Genomic DNA, 20,409 nt, shown 5'->3' on the forward strand with positions numbered 1-20,409 from the left:
ATTTTGTTTAGCCTAGCTACAGCAGCCTCCAGTTTCTCTTTTTTATCTGGAGCTGCCAGTCTCACTCGCCTAACCCTGTGCCTGTTTAGTGCGGGATGTCCCCCTGGTGGCCAATCTAAAAAACGACAACAAAAATGACAAGCCACCCTCTGATTAATGAAATAAGTTGGTATCGGTTATGGTATCGGTTAACTTTTACGAGTATGAGTACACACACATTTTACAGTATCGGCCCCGATACCCGATACCAGTATCGGTGTCGGTGCATCCCTAACTGCAGATATTTCCAAGTTTCTAAGGAAAATATAAAAATAAATGAGTGAATGACTGATGGTGCAAAACTTCAGCACAATGCTGCATGTTTATGTATATATTAGTGCTGCCAGTGTTAATCTCATTAAAATGACGTTAACGCCAAAACCGCATTAACGCGGCAAATCTCTAATACCTTGTTAACACAGATCGCCGCGCGGGGCTGGTTAGCTCGTTAACGTGTTAGCCCCATAATTTTAACAAGATTAAATTAATTCACTTAATTAGATAATTAATAATAAGAATTAATAAAATTTAACTTAATAATATGTATACTTTTTTTTTTTTAGCTTAACAAACCAGCAAAGAAAACCGGGGCAGTCAAATGGCTCAAGTTACGCACAGCCAGAGACCCGGCAGCTGGCAGCAGGTGTCTGGTGGCTGGATGGGGACGAACCGAAACAACACGATCATCAGACGTCCTCAAGTCTGTCAATGTGACTGTGGTGGACAGACAGACGTGCAACTCTCGTGATTATTACAACTACGACCCTGTTATCACCAGAGACATGATATGTGCTGGTTCAGATGGTACAAACGTCGCTGATACCTGTCAGGTACGTATGAAGAATCCATGTATTTTTCCTTGTTTGAGGTAAATGTCCGTTCAGCTCAACACCTGAAACACTGTCATGTGTTTGTTCTTGCTGCAGGGGGATTCAGGAGGCCCGCTGTTGTGCGATGGAGCGCTGGTTGGAGTCACTTCTTTTGGACGGGGTTGTGGTGTCATTAAAAAACCTGGAGTCTACTCGTTTGTCTCAAGGAAACAACTGAAGTGGATCAAGAAGACAATAAAATCATTCTAAATGTCATGAAAGCACAGGCGTCAGTCTGCACGAGCAAGATGACAACCTTTGATGGTTTATGGTAAATCTGTCAGTGCTGTGTCTGTAGACCATTCTGCATTTGATCATTTTAGTGTTTCTCTTACATTTCATTATATTTTAGCTTCTGCTAGCTTGCTATAATTGTTACACACTCTGCACATATACAGTGTGATAGCAGCTCTCTCATGGTTACAATACAATGTGGCACAAACATTAATTGGACTTTCTAACCAGCTGTTCTCTGTATATAACAATGAAAACAGTCTCTGTGATGGTTTGTAGATTACTGATTGTCTCTACAGACCGCACATAAACATGGTTACCCATCCAAGTGTTTCTACAAGCTGCAAATTCCTGCTGCAGGATTTTGCAGGATTGCTTTTTATTTTGCTCTCTTCAATCAGAGAGATTTTCCACCTCCTGTATTATATTCTTTCTTATTTCTGCACGCTTTCTTATTTGTTCATTTCTCATTCCAATTATTTGTGCTAAAAAACCAACAATGATATTTATCTAACTTTCTAATAAAGCTGAAGGCATGAATAAAAAGACACATTTCCTTCCTCCTCTCTTTCTTTCATTGTTCCAGAGGATCTCTGACATCCAGCACATCCATAGAGTCATGATTTCAGCATCTCCATCAACTCTGTGTCTTTGTTTATCTCATTATTATTCCAGCAGCCTTCTTTATTTAAAGTTTAGAACAGCATAGTTAATATTATTTATGATAAATGTGACCTCAGGTGTTAAAACAATATCAGCACGTCTCATTTCCCGTTGGTCTGTTTTTACTGTCGGACTGAGGGTTAGATCACATCCTGTGAGCTCAACATGGAAACTGTGAGTCGTTGAGTTTCAGAGCATTTAACATCTGATAAAGAAAAGAGAAGAAGAAATGATCTGCGTGAGAACAAGAAGGAAGTGTTTTCATGTGTGGTGTAATAAAGAGCTGCTAATCACCCTATAAACTGAAGTCTGACAGGTTTGCAGAGGAGCAGGATGCTGAGGATTAATATTAATGATATATTTCTGTTCTGTTCCTTCAAAACCAAAGTAACAAATTGCTTCACTGGACTGACCAAAAAATTACAAACATGTGAAAATATATAAAATGAATAATAATAATAAAAACAGAAGGGAATAAAAAAAAACACAAAGAAAGCAAAATATCAAGACATAAAACATTCTACAAAAGCCAGACTACTTAAGTAGTAGTCCTGCCCTGCCGGGACTGCGAATGTAGCAGGTTGAAAAAGCTACATGTTTATTTTTGTAAGAAAACCAATTACCCCCTTATTTTTTGTTTATTATTGTGACTTATTTTGACATTGTTATGTGTTGCCAGACCATGGTTATATTTCATTATGCCAGTAGATGGTGGTCTTGCGCTGCTGTGGAACTACCAGAGAGACTCTAGCTATAGGCTCTGCGCATGCGCAGCTCAGAAATAAATGAGCTCCGGCCTGAGCAAGACGCTAACTTCGGTGTCCTCTCTATTAATCCACAGGTACTGACAAACAAACTTTTATGTTACTGAACTGGTTCAAAATGTCATGTAAGTTGAGTAACAACTGTTCGGCTATATTTTGAGACGATTGTGATGATGTTGTTTTGTGGTATTTTGTTGTAATGAGTATTAGTGTATCATCGGCATAATGCTATAATGCTACGTAGCACTATACGTATATGATATGACAGTGGCAACCTGCGACTTCAGAAAATGTGTTGTAGTGTTTGTTTTAGTGTTAGCCAAGCAGTACTGAGTACATGTATTAAGGGGAAAGTTTTTTGTTGGTGAAACAACGTTTGCAGTCGTCTGCCGCCATGTTGTGTTGCGTTCAGGGGATGCCATGTTCAAAAGTAATAGCGTATATGGCGCGAATGTGGGGAAAGGTTGTGTGAATGTGAGATGGGTTATTTTGGTATGTTGTTATGCTTTAGCCGTGAGTGTTTGGTTTAAGTTGTGAGTATGTAAAGTCATTTTGAATTAGTTTGTATTTATTTTGCTTTTGAGAGAATGCTTTTTGTAACTTTATTTTTGTTTATGAACTCTGTTATTTTATGGGAAGAATGCATGGTCTAGTGTGATTTGTATTGTGTATATGTGGAGAAATAAATGAGCTCCGGCCTGAGCAAGACGCTAACTTTGGTGTCCTCTCTATTAATCCACAGTTTGCTCATATTTGGCTACGCAGTGCTCTCTAGCCTGTGTGCCGCTTGCTGCCGGTCCAGATTCCCCTAGGTCTGGTGCCGGTAACAACTGGGGGCTCGTCCAGGATCGTCTAGTGGTGACATGTGTGCCAAACGACCAGAACTGGTGTCCAAAGTCTCAGGGAAGGCTGCATTGAGTGCGTCATCCAGGGAGCCCAGGTCACAGTCAAAACGTCAAGATGGCCACTGTTACCCCACGGCGGTTGTTGATAGTAAAGATCCAGAAAAGACTTTGTGATTTGAGTGTGAGCCAGCTGCGCACTGTTGTTTCTTCAGTGGAGGATGGCAGCATGACTCGCAATTTTGATGGCTTAAGTGAACCAGAACTGTATGACCTGATCGTTGAGTACATCAGAGGTGAAAAGTTGAGAGCGTTCGAGGATGAAGGTATGGCCCAGCTCTTGCTCCTCGACGACATTGTGAGTGACCTGCTGTCAACGGACGTCGGAGGGGCTGGAGATCATCTGGCCGTGCCGCTTGAGATGGAAGATATTCCTAACCAGCAGAAGGAGTGCCCTACTTCACCCCACACTGACCCCACACATCCTGACAGACATCTGGCTATGCCAGCTGACCACATCCCCACTTCACCATCACACCCTAACACAGACTCTCACACACAGCCCATTCTACCGCAGGACAGAGACATCTCCACCTTTCCCTCATCGATGCTAAGAGACACTGATACGCCCACCAAGAACTTCAACATCCCAGCTTCAGTGTCACCGGCGCCTAGTGTCGCTGGGGTTTCCCCTGGCAGGGTGAGTCGGCCGTCCAGAGGATATGACCAAGTTTTGAGTCTCAGTGATGTGGCAGCTTTGTTTCCACGCAGAGAATTCAAGTTGCATGGTGGACAAATTTCAGATCTTGGCTCAGATATGTCCTACAGTAGTCTGTGCAAACAAATTGATGAGGGGTTACAAGAAGGGTTTACTGAGTGTGAAATAATCAGAACCGTGCTAAAGATAATGAAGCCTGGTACTCTCAAGGAAATGTTAACCAACAAAGATGATTTGACAGTTGATGGTTTGAAGAAACTTCTCCGCTCTCATATTCGAGACAAGAATAGCGCTGAACTCTTTCAAGAGCTAAGTAATGCTAAGCAGCAAGACAAAGAGAGTGCACAGCAGTTTTTGTACAGAATTATAGGGTTAAAACAGCGTGTACTATTTGAGTCACGACAGCCTGGTGCAGACTTTAGCTATGACAAAAAGCTTGTGCAGGGCACATTTCTTCACACACTTTATCAAGGGTTCAATGAAAAAAAACAACTACGTGAGACAAGACCTCAAACCTTTTCTTAATGACTTGCAGGTTAGTGACGACTTTTTGCTTGAACAGATTACAAAGTCCACCAGTGAGGAAGCTGAAAGACTGAGGCGACTGGGTACAGCATCTAAAATCAGACCTGTGACTGTAAGTGCCGCTCAGCTTGCTAACACTGACTTGACTGAGCAAGCGAAGGTTGACACTGAGCTACAGGCTAACCGTGCAGCTATTAGAGAACTGACTGCCCAAGTGTCTTCACTGACCAGACAGCTAACTAAAGTGGTGAGCCAGACTGATAGTGTGACATCTGGAGACTCCTGCTCGCCCCTGAACCACCCTCCAACACCTCCAGCTGAGAACCGGGGCAGATGTGGTGATTGTGTACAGCAAGGCAAAGTGAGCTGCCCCCACTGCTTTGCGTGTGGCCAGCCAGGACACCGGGCTATTGGCTGCCTGCGGCGTAAGGTGTCGGGAAACGGGGTGAGGTCACTGGAGAGGGGCTGCCAGTGACCGAACAAGCCGAGGAGTCCCCAGCACACACCAGTTTTGCTAAGACTTCAAGTGTGGTGAGATCAAATGCACCCAGTCCTGCACCACCAGTGAAACCCACTGCACAGCTTATTGGGAACAGATGTATGGTCTCATGTGCCATCAATGGAGTACCACTTAAGATGCTGCTTGATTCAGGGGCCCAAGTGACCATGGTATCAAGAGCGTGGATAGAGAAAAACATCCCCCACATTAAGATCAAGCCACTCGAGTCCCTCCTTTCAGACCAGCCTCTGGAAATAGCGGCAGCTAATGGTACAGATGTTCCATTTGATGGTTGGGCAGACACGGAACTTCAAATTCAGAGTGTGAATTATGGGCATATCGCCATACAAGTGCCAGTGCTTATCAGTCAGCACCACCTTAACTGTCCTATTTTAGGCAGCAATGTAATAGCTGAAATCCTAAAAACCAATAAAGAACAGAGAGGTGGGGCTGACCTTTCTGCGCTCCTCAAAGAAGCGTTAAGTGTCAGTAGCAGTGCAGTAGATGCTCTAGTTTCAGCACTTCAGATGCCCACCCCTGATGAAATAGATCCTGAGTGTAGTGTGAGAACAGGAAAAAAAGGTGTAATGATTCCTGCAAGACAGATTTGTGAAGTAAAGTGTAGAGTCAGAGAATGGCCAAGAGGTGGCCCACGACTCTTCCAACCAAATCTAGAGAACAGCTGCCCTAAGGGTTTGGAGTTGTTCCCAGCTTTGGTAGATGTCCCCAGTGGGTTGACAAAAATTGTTAAGATTCCCATTCAGAATCCTACCAAACATGACATTTTTCTCTCCAAAAGAACAGTCTTAGGTACATTGGAAGAGGTGACTGAGGTAAAACCTGTCAAGTATCTCTCTGCTGACGCAGGGTCATCAGCCCATACAAATGTAAAAGTGTGTTCAGTTCAGCTAGGTAACAAAAAGCACCAGACAGAAGTCAATGAAGGTCAGAGATGGCATCCACCTGTTGATTTGTCCTACCTGTCAGAGGATGAACAAAAGGTAGTTAGAGATATGTTGTATGAACAGTCAGATGTTTTTGCCCAAAGTGACTCTGACATTGGTTGCATCCCAAGCTTGCAGTTGAAAATTAATCTGAAAGACGATACGCCTGTCCAGACATCCTACAATTCAGTCCCCAAACCTTTGTATAAAGAGGTAAAAGAATATGTTCAGAATTTGCTGGACAACGGCTGGATCAGAAAGTCCACATCACCCTACTCATCTCCGGTGGTGTGTGTCCGAAAGAAAGACAAAAGCTTACGCTTGTGTATTGACTTTCGGGGCCTTAACCGTAAAACCATTGCTGACCGCCACCCACTACCACGCATCCAAGACTTGCTGGATAATTTGGGGGGCTATTCATGGTTTTCAATACTCGACCAGGGTAGTGCGTACCACCAGGGCTTTGTTGATGAAAGCTCAAGACACCTGACAGCATTCATCACGCCTTGGGGGTTGTACGAGTGGATCCGCCTCCCATTTGGCCTTACCAACGCCCCAGCAGCATTTCAGAGATGCATGGAGGGGGTCCTTGATGGTCTGAGGGATGAGTGCTGCTCACCATATTTAGATGATGTGCTTTGCTTTTCCAAGACTTTTCATGACCATGTTGATGATCTGAGGCGTGTGCTTTGCCGCCTGCGAGAGCATGGTGTGAAGCTACGTCCCAAAAAATGTGAACTGTTTAAGCGTCAGGTCAGGTATGTTGGGCGCTTGGTGACCAGTGAAGGTGTCCAGATAGACCCAAAAGATCTCGAAGCAGTGGAACATTTGAGAGACAGAGAGCCAAAGAACGTGGGAGAGGTCAGAGCACTCCTAGGGTTTCTAGGTTATTACAGGACGTTCATTCAGGACTTTTCTAGAATAGCAAGACCACTGTTTAAGCTTATTGAGAGTCCCAGTGATCCTAGCCTGCAATGTAGCTCAACTAGAGCCAAAATCAAGTTAAAGCGCACAAATGGTGGTCAGCTTCCTTCCAAAACACCAGTGCGATGGACAGCAGAACATCGTACTGTGGTGTCACGTCTGGTGGATATGTTAACCAGTCCACCTGTCCTGGCTTACCCAGATTTCAGTTTTCCCGTTGTGCTACACACAGATGCATCAAATGAAGGCCTGGGGGCTGTGCTTTATCAGCAACAGGGGGAAAAGCTCTGTGTCATTGCTTATGGTTCCAGGACACTCACGCCTGCTGAGAAAAATTACCATCTCCATTCTGGCAAGCTTGAATTCCTTGCCCTGAAGTGGGCAATTTGTGATAAATTTAGGGATTACCTCTACTATGCACCCACTTTCACAGTGTACACAGATAATAATCCCCTCACATACATCTTGAGCACAGCAAAGTTAAACGCTGTGGGACATCGGTGGGTGGGCGAATTAGCTGACTTCCATTTCCCTGTAAAGTATAGACCAGGCAAGTCCAACACAGATGCTGACACGCTCTCCCGCTATCCATTGCCACTCCAGGAACACCTCATGGAGTATACTGAGACACTGTCCCCAGAAGTGGTTTCTGCAATCTGGCAAGGAGACAAAGCCATGAGAGACGGTGATGTACCATGGGTGGCTGCACTGCACTGTGTTGATGACACAACCCCTGAAGGTGCCCCTGTCATCACCCCAGAAAACATCAGGGCTGCGCAGAGGGAGGACCCCCCTATCTGTGAGGTGATAAACTTGAAAAAGAGTAGATGGGGTCCTAATAGTAAAGATAAGAGACAGCTAGGACAAGAGACCCGTAGGCTAGTACATGAATGGAACAGACTTGTACTCGAGGAAGGAATACTGTACAGACAGACTGGACAAAGAAAACAGCTGATTCTACCCAGTAAGCTGAAGCAAACTGTACTGAAACACCTGCATGATGATATGGGACATGTTGGTGCTGACAAAGTCATTCAGTTAGCAAGGGAGAGGTTTTACTGGCCTTTTATGCAGCGTGAAATTGAGGACTATGTCATTCGCCAGTGCCCTTGTATCAAACAGAAACAGCCAAGTGTCCCAGAGAGAGCACCAATGGGCTCGATAACAACCAGTGCCCCCTTTGAACTCATTTCGGTTGACTATTTACATCTAGAACCAAGTAAAGGTGGCTTTGAGTACATTTTAGTCTTGGTAGATCACTTTACCCGTTTTGCCCAAGCTTACCCGACTAAGAATAAATCTGGCAAAACAGCAACTGAGAAAATCTTTCTTGACTTTATCCCGCGTTTCGGGTACCCTGAAAAGCTGCATCATGACCAAGGCCGGGAGTTTGAGAACAACCTTTTCCAAAGACTCAAACAGCTGGCAGGAATAGGCCACTCTCGAACAACCGCCTACCACCCACAGGGAAATCCTGTTGAGCGTCTAAATAGAACACTTCTACAAATGTTACGGACTCTTCATGAGGAGAAAAAGGCAGAATGGAAGGATCATTTGCCCCATATAGTGCATGCATATAACTGCACAAGACATGAGGCAACGGGCTATTCACCTTTCTTCCTCCTTTATGGAAGAGCCCCACGCTTGCCTGTTGATCTGCTTTTTGATTTAAAGCCTGAAAAAGAGTCACAGTCCAGACAGGAGTATGCACAAAAGTGGGCTGCACGCATGCAGGAAGCCTAAAAAATTGCTTCAGAAAACAGTGCAAAGTCCTCTGCAAAGGGGAAAAAGTATTATGATCAGCACATCAAAGGCATTGCACTGCAACCAGGAGATCGAGTGCTTGTCAGAAACCTCTCCGAGCGAGGTGGTCCAGGCAAACTCCGTGCCTACTGGGAAAAGCCAATAAGACACGAAATGGAATCAGTGGAAGTGCAGCAGGAAAGTGCAGTCCCACCAGCTGTATCTACAGAACCAGCAGATTTCCCAATGCCTGTTGTTTCATCACCAACTGTGGAAACCCAGGAGGAACCTGCAACCGAGGATCTTATGGAGGACACGGGGTCGGAGAGCTGTGTGGATAACAGGGACCCTGCCCCAGAGACACCAGAATGGGATGTGCCACCAATACGGAGGTCGACCAGAGCTGTGAAACCGAGAGAGGTTTTTACATATAGCCAAATGGGACAGCCTTCATATCAGCTCTGCTTATTACATTATTTATTTTTTTACAGGCCGTGTGAAATATTGTCTCCTTTTTTAATTGTGATAAATTGTAATGTCCATACACTCACTCTACTAATACATACTGGTTTAGAGTGAGTGCAACACAGGTGTGGGACAGTGTATCATCCTCAGTCCCAAGGAAAAGTAGAACGAATGAACCTAAATTTGAAAAACAAAATAGCCAAGATTTGTGCACAAACGGGGCTAAATTGGATTGCAGCCCTGCCCATTGCATTAATGACCATAAGGTGTTCTGTTAACCAATCCACGGGTTTCACGCCGTACGAGCTGTTGACAGGACGACAGTTTCCAGCTCCTTGGACAGCGATCCCGGCTGAAGGAAGTATAAAAAATAACAGATCATTTACTTTCATAAATATTCTAATTAAAATGGGGCATTTAGAAACACTCATGAGTGTAACTGACAGTGTGGACCCACACCCACTGAAACTGTGAGCTGCTGCTAGAAACATTCACACGTGTTGCTCAAAGCGTTGCACCAAGTTTTGATGTGAGATAATGCACGATATAAAAAGAGCTTACGGTCATCACTTATGACTAGTCTGACCACAGGCATCAAAACAACATCATCAGTTTTGTGTGTAATTCATCACAGTGGGTTTCACTGCATTCAACATCTGATCTACCACAGCCAGGAAAAATGTTCTGCCTGAGGAGTGTCAGTCTTTTCCTCTCGTGTGTGCTCCTCTTCATCACACAGCCAGGTGACGTTTCTATTGTGCTTTAATGAATTAATGAATAATTGTGTTATGTAAACAACAAAGAACACATTGCTGATATCTTGGTGCAGAGTGTTTTTTCACTCATCTGTTCTTGACTTGATCATGTGCTGATTTATGTTTCAGGTCACGGTTCTGAGATCATTCAAGGGAAAGAAGTTGAGCCACACTCGCTGCCTTTCATGGCTTATTTAAGAAGTAAACTGTCCTCGTGTGGAGGGACATTGATCCATCCACAGTGGGTGCTGACGGCCGCCCACTGCACTCGGTAGGAACATGAACTTTTAATTTTTTCTTATTTTTTTTCTAAAAAAAAAATTACATTATTTATTTTTTACAGGCCGTGTGAAATATTGTCTCCTTTTTTAATTGTGATAAATTGTAATGTCCATACTCTCACTCTACTAATATATACTGGTTTAGAGTGAGTGCATTACCATTTTACTGCGAAGGTCAGTGCAAACATTTTAGCACGTTGCTATATTTACATGTCTTTCCTCATCTTATATTCTTGTTTTCTTACATTAGAGACAGAAACCAAACAGGTCAAAGTTTGTCTCCATGAAATGCCTGAAAGACAACAGCTTGAATGAAAACAGAGGTTTATCACATCATAAATGTATTTAAAAAAAATAAATGTTTCTCTAATTCAGCTTTCATTACATTCACACATGAAGAAAATCTGCCTTTTAAATAGTAAAGCTGAACGTTTTTAAGGTGGTCCAGCTGCTCCAGAGCTGGAACAAGAAAGTAGGAAGTAAAATGTGTAAAATCCTTCAAAGGTCAAAAAACACACGTTTCTATAATTATACATGTCAAGCTGTTTAAACCAATGGCTGTACAGATATTTACAACTCTTAAAACATTTTATATTATTGAATTCTTATTTTTTTCTCTATTTATAATATTTTATATTGTTGAAATTTGTACTTCAGCTGGAGGAAATACGATGCTACGATGTTGCTAAGTCTCTAATGATCATCAGAGACTTAGCAACAGCCATTACGCAGCCAAATGTAGTAATATATACACTAATAGCATTAATATGATTATTCTTATAGAAACTCCTGATCTGTTAACCCTTTAAATGTGTAAACTGTAACTTTTCTTTGACAGTATGTATAAGGTGGTCCTGGGAGCGCACTCCATCAGGAAAAAGGAAAAAGATTCAAAGCAGATCCGAGAGGTTGAGAAACTTTTTCCACATCCCAACTATACCCGTGTAACCAAGGGCAACGACCTCATGTTGGTGAAGGTAAGGTGGTAAACTAATGCCCAAAAATAAGATGAATACATTTGTTTTTACCTTACATGACGTATGTCTGTGTATGTTTACGTTTCAATAATACTGCACATATTTCCCATTTTCAAAGTAAAACATGCAAATAAATGACGGTTCAAGACTTTAGCACAGTGCTGCATAAATATTAGCTTTAAGACCAACTCTGTAAAGTTACTACATCAGTGTCACTCAGTGTTTCTTTTTCTAGCTTCAGGAACCAGCGACTCTGACCAGGACAGTCAAATGGCTCAAATTAGGCAAAACCATCAGAGACCCGACAGCTGGCAGCACGTGTCTGGTGGCTGGATGGGGACGAACCGAAACAACACGATCATCAGACGTCCTCAAGTCTGTCAATGTGACTGTGGTCGACAGGCAGACGTGCAACTGTCGTGATTATTACAACCACAACCCTGTTATCACCAGAGACATGATATGTGCTGGTTCAGATGGTACAAACGTCGCTGATACCTGTCAGGTACGTATGAAGAATCCATGTATGTTTCCTTGTTTGAAGTAAATGTTCATTCAGCTCAACACCTGAAACACTGTCATGTGTTTGTTCTTGCTGCAGGGGGATTCAGGAGGCCCGCTGCTGTGTGATGGAGCGCTGGTTGGAGTCACTTCTTTTGGACGGGGTTGTGGTGTCATTAAAAAACCTGGAGTCTACTCGTTTGTCTCAAGGAAACAACTGAAGTGGATCAAGAAGACAATGAAATCATTCTAAATGTCATGAAAGCACAGGCGTCAGTCTGCACGAGCAAGATGAGAACCTTTGATGGTTTATGGTAAATCTGTCAGTGCTGTGTCTGTAGACCATTCTGCATTTGATCATTTTAGTGTTTCTCTTATATTTCATTATATTTTAGCTTCTGCTAGCTTGCTATAATTGTTACAGACTCTGCACATATACAGTGTGATAGCAACCCTCTCATGGTTACAATACAAGGTGGCACAAACATTAATTGGACTTTCTAACCAGCTGTTCTCTGTATATAACAATGAAAACAGTCTCTGTGATGGTTTGTAGATTACTGATTGTCTCTACAGACCGCACATAAACATGGTTACCCATCCAAGTGTTTCTACGAGCTGCAAATTCCTGCTGCAGGATTTTGCAGGATTGCTTTTTATTTTGCTCTCTTCAATCAGAGAGATTTTCCACCTCCTGTATTATATTCTTTCTTATTTCTGCACGCTTTCTTATTTGTTCATTTCTCATTCCAAATATTTGTGCTAAAAAACCAACAATGATATTTCTCTAACTTTCTAATAAAGCTGAAGGCATGAATAAAAAGACACATTTCCTTCCTCCTCTTTCTTTCATTGTTTCAGAGGATCTCTGACATCCAGCACATCCATAGAGTCATGATTTCAGCATCTCCATCAGCTCTGTGTCTTTGTTTATCTCATTATTATTCCAGCAGCCTTCTTTATTTAAAGTTTAGAACAGCATAGTTAATATTATTTATGATAAATGTGACCTCAGGTGTTAAAACAATATCAGCACGTCTCATTTCCCGTTGGTCTGTTTTTACTGTCGGACTGAGGGTTAGATCACATCCTGTGAGCTCAACATAGAAACTGTGAGTCGTTGAGTTTCAGAGCATTTAACACCTGATAAAGAAAAGAGAAGAAGAAATGATCTGTGTGAGAACAAGAAGGAAGTGTTTGCATGTGTGGTGTAATAAAGAGCTGCTAATCACCCTATAAACTGAAGTCTGACAGGTTTGCAGAGGAGCAGGACGCTGAGGATTAATATTAATGATATATTTCTGTTCTGTTCCTTCAAAACCAAAGTAACAAATTGCTTCACTGGACTGACCAAAAAATTAAAAACGTGAAAATATATAAAATGAAGAATAATAATAAAAACAGAAGGGAATAAAAAAAACCACAAAGAAAGCAAAAAATATCAAGACATAAAACATTCTACAAAAGCCAGACGATCCCAAACTCCTGAGAAGGAAACAGTGGTAGCTGATACCGGAGACATATCTCAATGACATGAATGAGTCATAAGCAGGGCTGGACTGGGACAAAAAATCAGCCCAGGCATTTTGACTGGTACCACCATGGTATTATAGGAAAGCCATAAAGCCTTTATAATAAACTTAAACCTACACCATCCTCCCTATTGTGGTATTCTGAACAGTACTTAGCAAAATATAAAACAACCTAATTTGTAATTAGATATACCTCACGAATAGGGTTGCCAACTCCCAGCAAAAAAAGAAAATAAAAAAATAGGGAACCACTCCCCCACCCTCTGCCCCAACATGCTTAATTGACAAAACCGATTTTAATTGAATGCACGTATAAAACAAAAGCAGAAAATATATTATTTTTCTCCAGTAATTAAATAGAATCAACATCTTTCTCCAACAGAATTGTAGAGGAGGAATCAGGAGTCAACATGATGGAGGAAGGCGGAAAGGCCAGAGAGGAGGCAGCCCCGGAGGAGAAGGGGGTGTGGAAGAGCCGAGGAGCATGGGAGGAAGGAGGTCTGTGGAGAGGACCCAAGGGAAGACCTGTGCTGACTGCAAAACTGGCAAAACAGAAGATCGCCGAAGCCCATGGGCTCGGTCATGTGGGTGTGGCCCAGACGGAGAGACATCTGTGCCACTGGTGGCACCCATTTATGAAAGATATGATTAAGGAGAAAGCCAGGACGTGCTTGATCTGTGGGAGGCGCAATCACAGTCACACTCTGTGTAGTTATGCTGCCTTGTGATGTCCCAGCTACTGGCTGAGACTGGGTCACCTGTGGTGTAGCTGCCATTGATTGAGGCTGAGTCACTCCTGTGGTGGGTCCCTCTGCCTGCTGGAAGAGAAAGAACAGACCATGCTGATGCAGTGGTCAGCAGGACCCACAGATGTGGGCCTGGCAACTTTATTTCAGCTGAAGTCAATGGACTCAATGATAAGGATAATCAATTCAAATGTAAAGAGGTCCAGTTAGAGAGAACATCCTTAAACAAAGATTCAAAGTGTTTAGTGTCGTATGTACAAGAAGAAAAAGCATTTCTCTGTGCAATGAAAGTCTTTCTTTGCTTCCACACACAAATGGTTTCAAAAGATCATAAAGTTCCACATACATTATAATTCAATACAAGATTTATATTGAAGTAGCCTAACAGTGGTATCAGTGTCTGCAGTCAACAAATGTCAAATAAAGAAAATACAGTTTAGCAATAATTATTATTAATTTTCACAAAGAAGGAGCAGAGAATAAATTAGAAACATCTGAGTTCAGATCTGAACTGCAGCCCGCCTGTTGGTGACCAAGGCTCTATGATGTGTTGCCAAAAGTGTCAAACAGCACCCAGCAGCACTGTGAGCTGCACAAACCACAGGTGTTAAAACAAAATCACCCATCAGTTCACATCTCTATTTTTGCTGACTCATGGTTGGATCACATCCTGTGAGCTCAACAGAAAATGCTCGGTGCTTTTAAGAACCTGATAAAAGAGAGAGAAGAAGAAATGTTCTGCTGAGAAAAGTATTTTTATCTCATGTGTTGTCACAGTCTGCGCTGGCAGACCGGGGGGGTTTGTGGGGACAGAGGACCCAAATGCTGGACTCTTGGAAGCAGACAGTGTGTTTGTTTACAGTGTCGTTGTGGTGGAATTAAGGCACGACGGGTCCAAGGATCATAGTTTTGAGCCAAAAATACACAAGTCCAGAAACTATTCCTGAGCCCAGCTCCCTGACATGTGTGGAGCAACACAGTTTAATAAAAAGAGCTGATCAATGTCAACTAAACATGAGCAAGTTATGTGACTTTACCAAATTAAAAACATTTCAAAAATACATTAAAAATATTTTAAAAAATACATAAAGAAAATAATAATAATAATAACAAATATGCAAACAAAAGACAAAAAAGCCCAGATTATATAAGTAAGTATATTTTCATTTATTTATTTCCCACATATGAGGAACTGACTGCTCACTCAATAATTACGCCTTATACAATAAAACAATGTGACCAATAAATAATGGAAGAAATTCCAACACAGTACAGAGAGTTGGGGAATGGCTGCAATCACAGCATTGTAAGATGGTGACAGATGGACCCTTGGGCCCCCTCCACCATTCAGAGATGGTCTTTCCCTTTTCACGTAAATGGCCTCCTTGACTCCGCGCTCAAACCAGCGTTCTTCCCTGTCCTGGATGTGAACAACCTCATCATTGATTGATTGATTGATTGATTGAGTCCTGGCCTGACGTGTTATGCCATCCTCTTTGCCAGAGGGTGTGTGGTCTCCCCGATGTATGAATCCTGGCAATCCTCCTAGTACTTCACAGCGTACACTATGTTTGTGTCGGGGGACCTGATCCTTGGGTGGACCAATTTTTGCCACAACATGTTTTGGGCTTTAAAAGCCACAGCGACACTGTTTAGAAAAAATGCTTCACCTCCTTTGTTTAGTGTTTGGTTATGTGAGATTATTGCATGTTTGTATATTGAAGAGGTTCGTTATCGTCTGGCTTAAACTCACTTTAAGTTTAAGAAATTCTTATTTGTACTGTAACTATTCGTTATAGTGGTAAAATGGCGCGATATGTGATGCTAACTAGCGGCTTGCTAATTAGCGCAGCTTACCGCGTTATGTGCTGTGATGCCATGCTGTATATTTAGCTCTGTGATTTTAGTCAAAGCATGCTAATGCTAAATCGTTATGTGATAGCATTTGGTATTGTAGCTCAAGTGTTTTATTATGTTTAGAAGCCGAGGGACGCTCTGAAAGGAGAGGGAGAGAGAGGTTTCTGCCCAGATGGACCCTGCTGTTTTCTCGCCCCTGACTGTCTTCACTACTGGTGAACTAACTGCCCGTTTCTGATTGCCCCACTAACAAACTCATTGGACTCGTGAGTACTAACTAGAACTAAAGTGCACGTATTTTGTTTATGGCTCAATTTGAGTGAAGCGGCCATCAGTTTTAGGCCTCACCGCACCCGAACTTCGAATCAGGCCTGCAACAAGCACCGTGCGGCAGGTGTGGTGTGGACAGATTAAAGTGTGTGTGTGTGTTTGTGTGGGCCCACTGTTACAGATTTGATTTAAATTGAGAAAAGTGTGTAGTTGTAATCAAAGTTATTATCAAAGGTTGAAATTCATCCCTGTTAAAGGTGTGAGCTGTTGTAACTGAAATAACAGTTGGCACCTAAGAACGAGGTATTTTGTGTTGATAATCTTTTATTGAAAACCCATGTAGTCACTTTTACAGTATTTTTGTTTGTTTATTTGAATTCAGTTCGTTTTATAAAAGTAACTGTTTATTTTATTCATTTCTTTGTTGTCTAAATAAATACCCGGTGAGGGATTTAATTTGTGTATAATACAGTTGTGGTGGTCCTTATTAATTCAATTAAAGGGTATCAGGTATCCTTATTAGTAACACTACGAACCCAGGCCCAGTCTCATTGTACTATATACTCTAGCTTTACCATAGCTACGTGGGACCTGGGTTACATATTAATGGGGATTCGGAACTGAAGAAGCTTCTCAGATGAGAGGTGAAACATCTTCAAGCAACTTAAACAAGTCCAGATGCTTTTCTTTCCAATCTCCTTAGACTACGATGACCTGAGAACCTCCACAGACACAGATAATGGGGATTCAACATAAACTGACCCATTTGACTGCACTTTGTGTTTATGTGAAGCTGCACTTCTGCCAGACCCTGATTCCTTCTTGGACTTGTTCTCCACATCTTCTGGACTTGGTGAACTCTCTGTTGCCCTGTCAAAGCTCAAACAAAAGATCATCTTCTTTGAACACTGGCATTTCTCTTGAACTTTTGATTTGGACTGGCTAACCGGTGCATTTTTTCTTTTCTTGTCCTGTTTTCCTGTTCAGCTTTTTTCTTTTTTCTGTGCTTCAATGTTATTTTCATTGAATTTTGTGTCCTTTGTCTGGTGTGATTTTATGTAATTTTGAACTTAAAATCTTATAAATAAACATTAAAAAATGCTTCTTAACTGTTCCAATACTGACACGTACGGGATCACTACAGGTTTTCACTTATTCAGCAGGGGATGGTGTTCGCTGTGTTGTAGTGTCCTGATGACACTCAGTTTGTGCTCCAGTGGATGATGAGAGTCAAACCTTAGATACTGATCCGTATGTGTAGGTTTACGGTACACATCAGTTTTAGATGTCCCCCATTACTGAGGGAAATCTCACAGTCTAAGAAGGCTAACCTGCCACTTTTCATATCCTCCCTGGTGAATTTGATGTGTCGGTCCACCAAGTTAATGTGATCTGTGAATTGTGGAACGTTTTGAGATTTGATTTTCACCCAGGTGTTATCCACATATCTGAATGTGAACATTGGCATCCTCGAAAGAGTGTCCTTTATCCTTAAGATGCAGAGGGCACTCTTTTGAGCAAGCCAATGTTCACATTTTGGACAGAGAGGACAGATGGTTTGAAAGAGGAGTGAAAGAAGCATCTATGTCCACTGTGAGCGACCATCTTTGAACAGAGGCGGTGGTTTACGACACCAACTGTCTGCCATCTATAATCCAGTTTTGAGTTCCCTCCCCAGACGCCTTAACGCCCACTCACATCCTGGGCCATCTGACCTCAGGAATTCACATGATAAGGTGGGGCCAGGTTTCACAATGAACTCACCTGAAACTCTGGCTGATTGGGACCCACACCCAGTTCCACACCTTGGCTCAGGCTCAGAGGATCATCAGGGGGTCCTTTTGTCCCTCTGTGGGGGGAAACTCCCACTAGGTTTATATCTGGGACTCTCCACCATTTGACCTTAGAACTGAAGAAGCTTCTCGGATGAAGGTGAAACGTCTTCAAGTAACTTAAAGAAGTCCAGACGCTTTTCTTTGCAAGCTCCTTTGACTACAATGACCTGGATGACTGAGAACCTTCACAGACGTCAGTATTTTACGCGTCGGGAGTGAGAACGGGTGCGTAGTCCCAGGTGGGGCTGTGGGACTTGTAAATGACAAGGACCTGGTTTAATTTTGATTTTTCACTGGAGTACATAGATCTGGTTACATATATTGAGAAATTAATTTGCTATGACCTTGAAACAGAAAACCAAAACAAAATAACAATAATTATCTTATCTTTTTTATTAAGTAATTTTATTAATCACTTCTCGTTACCCCATGTATACTACACGATGCATGATGAAGGCGAAACTCGGGCCGATCACCAAAACGGTCGCACGACTGAAAAATCAGCTCAAAAGTCGCAGTGTATGCCCAGCATTACAGATTCTGATCCGTCGGCGCGTGCACGCTCTGTGTTTACGTCTTTGTGCAGAATCCGTGTTCCTGCTCTCATTTACTGTTTCAGCTGTTTGGTGGTTGTTGAAATTTATGAGGTTCAACCTGAGATTCTGGCGTTTGGGGCAAAATAGATTTATATTTAAAAATCAATTCAGGACTTTAATGAATCGATTTTAATCGGAAAATGAATCAACAAAACCCACCCCTATGGAGCAACTGCATTTCTGCTTCCTCATATTATGTGGGTGTTCCACAAATGTGCAACTTGCTGCAGCTCTTCCTGTTAAATATTTACAGTTAGAAAAATCTTACATCAGTACAAAAACACATTTCTTTTGGCTCAACATGTCACCCAAGAGCACCGTATCAGTCAGAACAATAGAGTTTATCAAAAATACCCAACAACAAGAATAACAGTGGTAGATGTTTATTGGGGAAAATTTAAAGTAATTATTGAACGTGAATTGTTTTAGTCAGCCTGATTTTACGTTTCTGGCCAATGAAATATGATTTTTTTTTCCTATTCTGAACACAATGATAATAAGCCTGGTTTACAAGCATGATGGCTGTTAAAGCCAACTTTTTATCCTCTTTCTGTCTGTCCTTTCTCTCAACCCCATAAGGATCAAGATATTTCGGTAAATATCTCACAGTACTCTGCGTGACAACATAACCTGCCTGAATGCAGTTCAGGTGGTGTAGTTTGTATCCATGGACCCTGCCGTGTCCCTCCAGTTGATCAATATGAAATCCTGCCACCTCAATCGGATCGGACTCTTTCTCCTGTACAGTCCCATGCGTTTTAGGTTTCTTCTAAGTTTCCACGTGCTTATCACAGTACTGTCCAAGCTGCTCAATAACAGCAAGATCTCCCCATGCCTCAGTCCAAGCACAAAATAGAACTTAATGAATTCAGATAAACGAGCCATTTTCTCGCACTCTGATCTGCACTGTCATCCACTTCACTATGTTTTAACCCTTGTGATGTCCACGGGTCATTTTTGTCCTCTAAAGAAATCTTTTGCTATCAAAAATGTGTTTTTTATTCATTAAATGGTCTGAAAATAACAGAAGTTATTCATTACTATACTATGCGTGATTGGAATAAGTTTTAAGTAATTTGATTTATTTATGGGGTTTTTATTGGATTTTATAACAGCTGCTGTCCTCAGGGGTCAAAAATGACCCCAAAGTACAAAGTGTTGCAAAGAGCCGTATTTTCACAACATACTGCTTTCAAACATCTTTGATCTTGGATCACTGATGTGTGGGGTCAAGCACTGGTCATAACAACCAAAACAACAACAACAACAGGCAGCACAATGAGGAGGCAGGTGCTCTATATTCAATGAAAGTTTATTTACACAGCACCGAATCACAACAACAGTCGCATCAAAGTGCTTCGTATTGTAAGGTCGACCCTACAATAATACATACACAGAAAGTAGCTCACAAGCCTCCATTGCACTAGAGATTTGCATACTTTGATGAGCATACATTTTTTTACCATGTTGTGCAAAGCAATGAGCAGCAGGACAAAGCACATATTGTCCTCTAGTATAATGAGGAGGGAGAATCAATGTTCAGGAAGATCCAGGGTTAGAAGATAATGAAAATATAGCCAATATTTAGAGCACATGTTAACCTTTCTCTGAAAAAGCACATCACCCACCTGCAGAAGTGGAAGAAGGCTATGAAGTGAAGGAAAGTGATGAAGAATCTGAACTATGTTCAAGTAGGTTCTCAGGCCTCCAGGGCTTGGTAGTCTGAGGAGCTTGGAAAGAAAGTGACTGGGCTTCTTGAAGTTTCTTGGATTTTCAGGATGTGAAACTGAAATAGAAGATGTGTCAGAGGACTGCACATCTTCTATTTTA

At 42.1% G+C, this 20,409-nt stretch overlaps 3 protein-coding genes across 3 annotated transcripts in view; all 3 read left to right on the forward strand.

The window, feature by feature from the left end:
* LOC146506128 (granzyme K-like) overlaps window positions 1-1,690 on the forward strand; it is a 5,863-nt gene extending 4,173 nt beyond the window's left edge. The window contains exons 4-5 of the mRNA XM_085180069.1: window positions 603-869; window positions 966-1,690. Of these exons, the coding sequence (XP_085036195.1) occupies window positions 603-869; window positions 966-1,118 (420 nt within the window). The 3' untranslated portion in view covers window positions 1,119-1,690. The remainder of the gene's footprint in view (window positions 1-602; window positions 870-965) is intronic.
* A 1,162-nt stretch (window positions 1,691-2,852) lies between these two features.
* LOC146506129 (uncharacterized) lies at window positions 2,853-15,043 on the forward strand. The gene is made up of 2 exons (XM_085180056.1): window positions 2,853-4,111; window positions 13,658-15,043. The coding sequence occupies exons 1-2, from the start codon at window positions 3,530-3,532 to the stop codon at window positions 13,925-13,927; spliced, it is 852 nt and encodes a 283-aa protein (XP_085036182.1). The 5' UTR covers window positions 2,853-3,529; the 3' UTR covers window positions 13,928-15,043.
* On the forward strand, window positions 9,790-12,571 carry LOC146506130 (granzyme K-like). Its single transcript, XM_085180057.1, has 5 exons — window positions 9,790-9,972; window positions 10,114-10,255; window positions 11,104-11,242; window positions 11,478-11,747; window positions 11,844-12,571. The coding sequence occupies exons 1-5, from the start codon at window positions 9,909-9,911 to the stop codon at window positions 11,994-11,996; spliced, it is 768 nt and encodes a 255-aa protein (XP_085036183.1). The 5' UTR covers window positions 9,790-9,908; the 3' UTR covers window positions 11,997-12,571.
* Window positions 15,044-20,409: the final 5,366 nt, after the last annotated feature.

Source organism: Neolamprologus multifasciatus, chromosome 12 (genome assembly GCF_963576455.1).
Source record: "Neolamprologus multifasciatus chromosome 12, fNeoMul1.2, whole genome shotgun sequence".
Lineage (NCBI taxonomy): Eukaryota > Metazoa > Chordata > Actinopteri > Cichliformes > Cichlidae > Neolamprologus > Neolamprologus multifasciatus.